This window comes from Chlamydotis macqueenii, chromosome 1 (assembly GCF_036417535.1).
Source record: "Chlamydotis macqueenii isolate bChlMac1 chromosome 1, bChlMac1.mat, whole genome shotgun sequence".
NCBI classification, from domain to species: Eukaryota; Metazoa; Chordata; class Aves; order Otidiformes; family Otididae; genus Chlamydotis; species Chlamydotis macqueenii.
The window spans coordinates 38,961,085-38,970,410 of NC_141556.1; the positions used below are offsets into that span (position 1 = coordinate 38,961,085).

The 9,326-nt window shown below is 35.2% G+C and overlaps 1 protein-coding gene across 3 annotated transcripts in view; it reads left to right on the forward strand.

Annotated features, from left to right (window-relative positions):
* The window catches only part of RAB3IP (RAB3A interacting protein), a 33,951-nt gene extending 26,000 nt beyond the window's left edge, over window positions 1-7,951 (forward strand). For all 3 annotated transcript variants that reach the window (XM_086740032.1, XM_086740033.1, XM_086740034.1), the window contains 4 exons: window positions 835-947; window positions 4,455-4,554; window positions 4,661-4,730; window positions 7,584-7,951. In XM_086740032.1, the coding sequence (XP_086596158.1) occupies window positions 835-947; window positions 4,455-4,554; window positions 4,661-4,730; window positions 7,584-7,666 (366 nt within the window). In that variant the 3' untranslated portion in view covers window positions 7,667-7,951. The remainder of the gene's footprint in view (window positions 1-834; window positions 948-4,454; window positions 4,555-4,660; window positions 4,731-7,583) is intronic.
* The last annotated feature ends 1,375 nt before the right edge of the window (window positions 7,952-9,326 follow it).

A 9,326-nucleotide genomic window follows, 5' to 3' on the forward strand; every position in this document is an offset into this window, starting at 1 on the left:
CAATATAAAAATATCTTCATTACTCAGCAGGGAGGAAACTTGGCACAGAATTCTTTCTCTAATAATGTAAATTGCACCTTCTTTTAATCAAGTAGTGACTATTACTTGTCCATACTTAAGCAGTAGTCTTGGGCAAGTGTTGAGTCCCGCCAAGTAAAATGAGCCTATTTCTAGTGTCCTGTGATTGTGAGTTTGTGAAGAATTAACGTAGAAAGCCTGAGCAGAGTTGCACTTTGTTTCATGACGATGATGTTTTAACTAGACTAGTGTTTGAAAGTTGCAGCTGGCTTTTCTATCTATTATGTTGGCTTTTCTATATATTGTTCACTCTTACTTGTTTGAACACCTTTCTAAAGCTATCTTTGACTGAAAAACAGTAACATAAAATGTACTTGTTTTTTTTGCAAGATAAGGAAGTGTGCTGCATCCTTTTATGTTTCCATAGAACACAATAAAATTAGAGCAATTTCTTCAAATAAACAAAGTTTGTGCTGTACCCAGTCTCTGACAAGACCACTGCCTGTACAAATGTATGTATGAGGAATGACTGAAAATACAGTTAACATTTTAAACATGCTTGACTACATTCCCAGCTGTAAAGGCAGTTATCTTGCCTCAGGGAGGACAGGGTTATTTGGAGGGCAGAATTCAATTGGAAGCCTGGAAACGGGACCTCTTGCTAATGCTGAAAGAAAATCTCGTTTGTACTTGAATTTCTGTTTGGTGAGTTGATTTTTGGGTGTTCTTAATTTAAAGAAGAGGAAATATGTCACTACTTTGAGGCAATGGATAATGCAGAGCTGTTTTTAACTGCTTTCTAAATTTCTCTTGCAGTTGGCCTCAGCTGTTCTGGAAGCTGTTGAAAACAACACTCTGAGCATTGAACCTGTTGGCTTGCAACCTGTTCGATTTGTGAAAGCTTCTGCAGTTGAATGTGGGGGACCAAAGTATGTTAAGCTGACAGACAGAGGGGGGAATCTTGACTAATTTGAGAACTCTTGGATTGAGAAAACTGCTGTCAGCTGATCACCTCAGTCAAATTTGTGTATCTTAAACTTTATTTCCTAAAATCGCAAGATTGGTGTTACAAAATTTTATGGGGAAAGTAAGCAACTAATAAATTAGACTTTTAAAAGGACTAATATGGCACAAACCTTTAAGACAAATTCTATTTTTGAGAGAGCTGTTTTACTTAACTTACGATGCATTTACTGCTAAAGTAATATTCACTTATTTGGAGAAGACGATCCTGATATTTAAAATAGATGCTTTTGAATTAGGGGCTATCACTTCAAAAGTGTCATGAAAGAAGTTGGTATTGTAGTAGTACAGGCTGAATATTTGACATCTGGAGTATTTGTGACGTAAGAAATTTAAGACAAACATAGCACTCTGACAATGATAGCTGTAGGATTTGAGAGGAGATACATAGAGGAAATCCTCTGAATTTGAGCAGGAGGAATGTAATGAAGTGGAAATGAAGGTGAGTTTGAACCTAAAGCAGGAAGTATACTTGAATGACAGGAAGGTTATTTTAGAAATTTTGGAATGATCCCAGAGGAATCTGAAGCAAGAGTTGTTGTCATGTACTGATATAGACATTAAAGTTAGGTGGGAGGGACTTGCCTGAAGCACTGGGGCTTTGATGGATGTGAAGGAGAAGGAAGGGATTTGTGGTGTGCCTTAGTGTATGCCAGGATTAAGCAACCAAGGTCAGTGTTAATCTGGAGCCTTCCGAATCTTGTGAAACCGTGACTTTTCTGTTGGAGATCTTTTGGACAAGGTGACAATTCTCTCTGTAATAATTGTTTTGACAGGGCTCAATTTTCTGATAGAAAACTTGCATCAAAATGTTTTCATCTGGCTCTTAAGATTTTTTTTTTTCCTCATCACTATTGGTTTTTAGTTCTTGTTTTTCCTCTGTTTTTGAGTGAAAGAGAAAATACATTTAACGTCACTTGAAAACTTTTTACTTTCTCTTTAAAGAAGCTGTATAAAATGAAAATTGTGTTTTATGACTTAGTATTTGATCCTTTCTAGCCTATACAATTCAGGGATTCATATATTCTTCAGCTTACTCCTATCACCAGAAAACACACTTGTGGAGCTGTAACAGCCCCTCATCAGAAGGGCCTGCCACCAATAATGGTGCTACGCAAGGGGTGGTGATTTCAAGTCCAAATCACACCACTGTGAGCTGTGTTACATGAATGCAATAGAGAATCCGGACAGCCAGAAGCTGCTGAAACAAGTCACATGTCATTAAAGAGCAATTGGCAAACTAATTTGAAATAATTGTGGTTCAGGCAGCTTCCCTGTGCCTTGACAGGGTGAAATATTTACTCAAAAACAGGAGACTCAATTGCATCATTCAGAAGTTTCATGAGATTTGTAACCTCTTTTCTCCAGTGTAAGGTAAACTTTTAGTTAGAATTGATGTAATCCTTAAATAGTTGTGTAGGTATATATTAACGTTTTGAATTGGCTATGGACAAATTGTAATTTAGTTACTTTAGATGTATCGAATGGCCAGGCATACTTCTTTCTCCCTTTTCCTGCTGTCATGCAGTGACAAAAACTTGTGGTATTGCTTGTAGATAAGTAATACGTAAGGAATATGCAGTATTTAAGTGTAATTTGACAGCAAATGTGCTTTGCTTTGTATTACTGGCACTGAATGGGAAACAGGTGTTCCAATTTTAACTGCACCAGAGTAGCAGTTTTAACTTTTTTTATTTTTATATGGTGCAAAGTACTATTTTTATTGAAACCATGTTCTTAAATAAGTAACAAAATATAGACAAACTGTAAATAAATAATAACAAAAACTAGAGTAAGGTTTTAAAAGGAATTATTTTATTGTACAATTGTCTGGGGGATGGGGGAACAGATGCATAAAATAGCAGGTAATAGCCCATCAGCAAAATAAGGAGTGGAAGACAGAGAGCTGTGATAATAGTGAGGAAAGATTCTTGATATACAGGAGTTATTGAATGGTGCCTGTCGTGGTGTGTAGTAAGTGCTGCCTTAACGTAAGAGCTGGGTTTCCCCACAGGATTCAAATAATTGTCTCCATGGGGAATAAAGTGCCTAAGCTGCATGTGTGCTGCACAGTGCAGAACCCAGTCATTAGTAGTACCCATCATGCCAGCATTTAACCTAGCGTGATGGAAGATAACATACAGAAGGTAATTCTATAGCCAGAAGGAAAAAAGGGCTTTATTTTCCTAGCACTGAAAGGCTGCCTGTCTTTTCACAAAAGCTTAACTGAAATTGTGATCACCTTGCTTTGGCTGCTATAGGATTTCTTGGATCAATGGACTGCTGTCAGTCCTCATAAATTGCTATGGAAAAATCATATACACTCTTCAATTTTCTCCTGTCTTACACGGTTTTGTGGACCAGCTGCAGGCTATTTAAAGGGGCCTCTGAGCCACTGTTTAGAACCACAGAAGCTTAGTAATTTTTGTTTCACTTCTGAAAGGCTGCTTGTTCTTAGACTCCCTAATTTCGTGAGGTAGAAATGGAAGGGAGAAGAGCCAGCAGATTTTAAAATGAATGAAGCAGTGGATGCCATGGCAACCCTGTTCATCTGAGATGCTGCAATATACAAATTCCAAATAAATTAAATTCCCATTTTATTTACATTTCTTAAGATTGTACTAATAGCAGTTTCTTCAAGATATTCAAACTTTCTTTTTCTAAAGAATATTGGAGGAAATTTTAAAAAATTCTTTGCCTTTTCCTAAATTGTTTTTTTGGGAAGAATTTGTGGTGACTACTGACTCATCCTTTTTCCTGAATACGATGTACTTGCAATACACCAGAAGAAGTAAACTTGATTATTTTACCATCACTTTTAATAACGGTAATGAAAAGAATTATTGCCCAACAGTGTGTTTTCTTTTGTCTCGAAATATTTTATACTCTGAATATAAAATATTAATTCAATTTGGGCATAAATGCAAAGCTAGTCTTTGAACGCATCTGAGAGAGGCTTCAGAGAATTGACTGCTATTCTATAGGGCTGATATTTTTTATGATGAAATGCAACATCAAGCAGAATTTTTGTAAAAATCTGTTTAAGTGTCGGCATCAACTGATAATTTAAACAATGTTTATTTCACATATGAAGAGTTAATGGAAGAAATCCCACTGTTCCAGAATTGTAAAGCCAACTTGAGTTAGTAAATATGGAAGTATATGACCAGAGCTGAAGAAAGTTTTAAAATCAGAAGTGCATCACAGTGCACTGATACTGAAACAAAATTAGTCCTTGTGGAACTGAAATAGTTCACAGCATAGTGCAGTAATTGCAACTTATGAAGCGAAGGCAGAGACTGGGGTATCTGTGCCAATATGAAGCAATGACATTAACTCCTTAAACGCGTGCAGGTGTTCAGACATTAATGTCAGATTTGTTTATTACATTGTGCAACCTTTGTGTTTTGTAGGAAATGCGCTCTCAGTGGACAAAGTAAGTCATGCAAGCATAGAATCAAATTAGGAGATTCAAGCAGTTATTACTACATTTCTCCTTTCTGTCGTTACAGGGTAAGTAGATTTACTGTGGTTTCATTTTGAGTAGTAGTTATGTAGTTATTTTTCCATACCATTATACAAGGTGATATTAACCAGCCTTATTTTTACATGGATTCAGATCACTTCTGTGTGTAACTTCTTTACATATATTCGATACATCCAGCAAGGACTCTTGAAGCAGCAAGATGGTGAGTAGGAAATTGTATTTGGCATATATGAATAGAAATTTATGTAGTGCATGTGCCTAAAACTTGCTGTCTGTGCACAACAGCAGTGACCTGATATTACAGGGAAGCTATCTGTTGGTAGTCATTGTTGTAATTATGAGAATTTAGTGATACCAGACTCTCCAATAAAGTTTGTGGGTTTTTTTTTAACAGTAACAAATTAAAAAGCAGTAATTTTTAGTCCATCTAAAACCCCTTTATGTTACTCAGTAATAAATGTTATGAAAAATTCTGTAACGAGAGGAGTTAGTCACAGTTTTTCCACACAGTATTAAAAAATAAAGGCTCTTTAACAGTATATGGAGATATTTTAGAGAAAAAAATATTAAGTTTGTTTTGATCTGGACCATTTTTTCTTTTTTCACTGAATGTTTTGATATGTCTTCTCATTCTGTGCACTGAGAATTCGGACAGCCTTTTTTCTCAGGCTATCTTTCAGGGAGAACTGGCAAGGATGACAGTATTTTGGGTTAAATTGTAAAAAATAAACAGGAAACTATTGTAATCATTCATCTGAGTGCAGCTGAGAAATGAGGTGTTGGTCATTGCTGTGGCATGGCAAAGTCTCTTGACTAGGGCTCTGGTTATAAATGTATCTGACAATGTAAAGTTGATTACCCCACACCCCAAAAGGGAGATGTGTTTTTTACGGCCTTTGCTTCAGGCTGGTTTTTTTTTTTCCCCTACCAGAGATACCTGGTCGCTTTGTTCCTGTCAGAATAGCATATGCAACAACTGCCTATTTCAGCTCTGCACAGTCATTCGGAAATTTGCTTAAATGTGCTATTCAGTTTTAATATGTCCATATAAAAAAGATGGTTATGAAATATACACACTGTACACCTAGTTACTTAACTCTGGAATTTAAAAATATGTATTGTGTTGGAGTTGTAGTTATTGGTCTTCCTTTGCAAGAGTATTTTACCTGTTTATCACTGTAAAAGAAAATCGTAATGATTTGATTGTGTTTAAACTGTACAGAATTTATGTGATTATATTTCCTGTCCAGATCAAAGAATATTGCTCAACAGCCTTCAGTCCAAGGTTTTTTTTTTTTGTTTTGTTTTTTTGTTTTTTGAAACACACTGAATCTCTTAGACTTCTGGATTTGCTAAGGACAGATAGCAGAAAAAGTGTCATTAGCCCTGTGTCAGTAGTTAATGAAAAAAAATTGTTTTCACTTTATAAAATTAATTTTTTAAAGTTAGTTTATTTTTGAAAGTAGGGTAAAACACCATTTTAAGGTTTATGGATGTCTGTGCTTTTCATTCTTCCAGTCTTTGAGTCTGTGTGGATTGGCTTCATCCAGAATTTGGCTAGAATTAGCCTCACTTTGATCTACCTCACCTACAGTCATCTCTTCTGATGTTTCCCAATTTCAAGAGCTCAGTATTTTAGCTACACCCAAATCTTTTGTTTCCACTTCTAAGCTGAAGTATTCCTGAGGTGATAAATAGAAAGACTGTGCCTTATTTTAAAAAAAAAAAAAAAAAAAATGCTGTTAACTTTCCCTGCCAAAGGGGACTATTTTCATGGAATTCACCAGAAATTCACTTATTTCATACAATAAATTATGTTTAATAAAGCCTTCAGGTGGTGGTAATTTTTAGTGATGTACTAGCATGGCAGAAGATCTTGAAAATATGTTATAAGTTTTACTTTGGTTTACATTTCAAAGACTTTTACTTTGATCAAAAGGACCTATATAGTTTCAACTAAAAATTGTTTACTTTGCTATTGAAATAAAGAAATTAAGCTAATATATTTTTCTGTCAAACAATGAGGTATTTTCAGCATTGACAGAATTATTTATTCTTCACAAGAAGTTTTGAAAAAAAAAATTGAATTTGGTGTTTCAGCTCAATTGTAATCTTTACCATTAAAAACATTGAATTTGCATTTGTAGCTTTATGTAAATATTTCAACAATACCTTTAGAAGAATGTAGGCACTTAAGATAATTGTCTGCATAATGCATTGCATGTATTTCTACTCATGTACTGTATAATTTTTCAGATGGGTTACTTTCACAAAAGCAGTTTTTGAAATATGGTAAGGAAGGCCAGGTTGGACGGGGCTCTGAGCAACCTGATCTAATTGGAGATGTCCCTGCTTCTTGCAGGGTGGTTGGACTAGATGGCCTTTAAAAGTCCCTTCCAAGACAAACTATTCTATGATTCTATGAAGACTTTGTACTTGTTGCTCATGTTAATAATCTTTGTAGTCATTATCTTGACTGCGTGGAAATTATGAATAATTGTACACTCAATAACTTTGATTTGCATTGCTGTGGCATTTAGAAGCTTTTAAGGTATGCACTAGGCTCATCACATTTAGCAAAATACAGATGAAATTTAAAGTCTTTTTCCTCCCCAGTTTATTGTAGCTGGCAGACTACTGGTAGAAAAAAGAGGGAAAAAGAAAGATTACAAATGCAAAAATTATAACAAAATTGCAGATTCTGTGATGAAACTTTTGTTCTTGCAGTGTTTTAATTTTACAGAAAATGAGTCAAGGGGCGGGACAATTAAAATGAAACAGCAGTTAATTGAAGCTGACAAGAAGTACTGATGTATTTTTGTTCCCCAATTTAAAAGTAAATAATCTAAAATTTGGGGAATTTTTAAAATAAATACTTTAACAAATTTTGTCACAACGAAGCACAAATAGCTGTCACACATTAATTTTGGTTTTACTAAATGTTTGTTACTTCTGAAGTTCCCCATAACTGATGTACAGTGAGGCAGCCTGTATGCATCCGTTGAAATAAAAGTAGAAATTCAGTATGTTTAATGATATTTCTGTCTTTTTTTAGTGGATCAGATGTTCTGGGAAGTTATGCAGCTGAGAAGAGAGATGTCACTAGCAAAACTTGGCTATTACAAGGAAGAGCTCTAAGTCTTTTAACTCCTGCACATGCATGAACTTCATTGAATATACATAACTAAAATTGCTGAATCTTTTTTTGTCACTTGATATTTATTTCCACAAAGTGGGTCCAAGATCTTTCTCCTTTTTGCAGATTGCACTAAGAAGTACTGTGATTGTTTTAAACTGACCTATGCTGTATACGCATACATACAATAATTAGTTGAACAAATGTGGTAAGCACTTGCAGGTGTATTAGTGATTGTAATTTACATTTAAAAACAAAACTTCTGATTAAAGTGTGAATCTGAAGCAGTGTCTGTCTTCTGTTCTTTGTGACGCAGAATGATCTGAACCTTCCTGATAAGTCCTTCCAAAATGTAAAATTGAGATGATTTTATGAAGAGGGAATAAATGTCTGACACTTTCTTCATTGTAGTGTTTAGATACGCATATATTTCTCTCTATGCAGGTATGCCAATGTGGTTAACAGACAGTTAGAAAAACTTGGAATTCTTTGGAGTGCTGCTTTTTCCCTTGGCATAGCCTAAGCTGACGGTTGATTAGGTTACAAGGAATATAGTTGTGGATATGTGGTAGACTTCCTATGTAAAAGCCCTTTTGGAAAAAAAAAATAGGTCCTTGATCATGACAGCCATTTATCAGTTACAGATAAGATTAAAGCATTGCAGCTAAACTGACAAACAGAAGTAAAGTCAAGTTTATATAGTTGTTTCTTCAATAAGAAGCATCTCAGTGGATACAGATTTTGTTTGATGCAGAACAGAAATAACACTTCATCACTGTCTTACTGGTATGTTCTCCATTTTTACAAAAGTAACTAGAATGAGCAGTGAAATGTAATACAGTACTTGTGTTGATTGCATGTATATGTGCCTGAAAACACTTTGCAAGCATTGGCTTTGATCAAACATTTCAATGTTAACATTAAAACAAACAATTGAACCTAAATATTTCACTAGTAGGGGAGAATGTCCAGCCTGGGCTATTTCAGTACTGATGAAATATTTTTATCAGTCTCCTGTCACTGGATATTAGTTCCTACTGTAGAAACCTGGAGGAATTCTACTTTCAGTTGTTACAGGGTTGTTTATTATTTCAGTAACGCTAAGGAAGTCTGATTTTAGTCACTCTTAGAAAGCGAACTGTACTGTTGGCATTCTATTTTATGTTAGGCTCATAAGTGCTTCCTAAGTGATTGTTAATCCTTAGTTTACATAATGAAATCAAAACATTTCCTGGATTAGCTAACAGTAGTTAAATGATACCTGGTAGCTGTTGCTATTCTGACTTAATAATCCTGTTGCTCGTTCAAGCAGAGAGAAGGGGTCCTTTCTACACATGACAGTGTAACGACATAAATAGTATCTAAAATTTATTATGTCGAGGTGGTTTTCTCATACTGGGGACCACAAAGATGTACCCAGGGTATCTCAGTGTTGATGGCTGGCTTGGTTACATCGGCATCTTGTAAATACTGATTGGCTTGCTTCTGTCTTCAAGTCCTTTCCCTGAAATTATTTTCTATATTTTTAATATAAGCTGCCTATCATGAGAAACCTCTGCCACTGTGAGTGTCTGGGGCTTGTAAAAATTGTGCAACGGTTACTGCTCTGGTGAATAGAACTACTTCAGAAAATGGCCTTATTCCAGACTGCTTGACTTCATT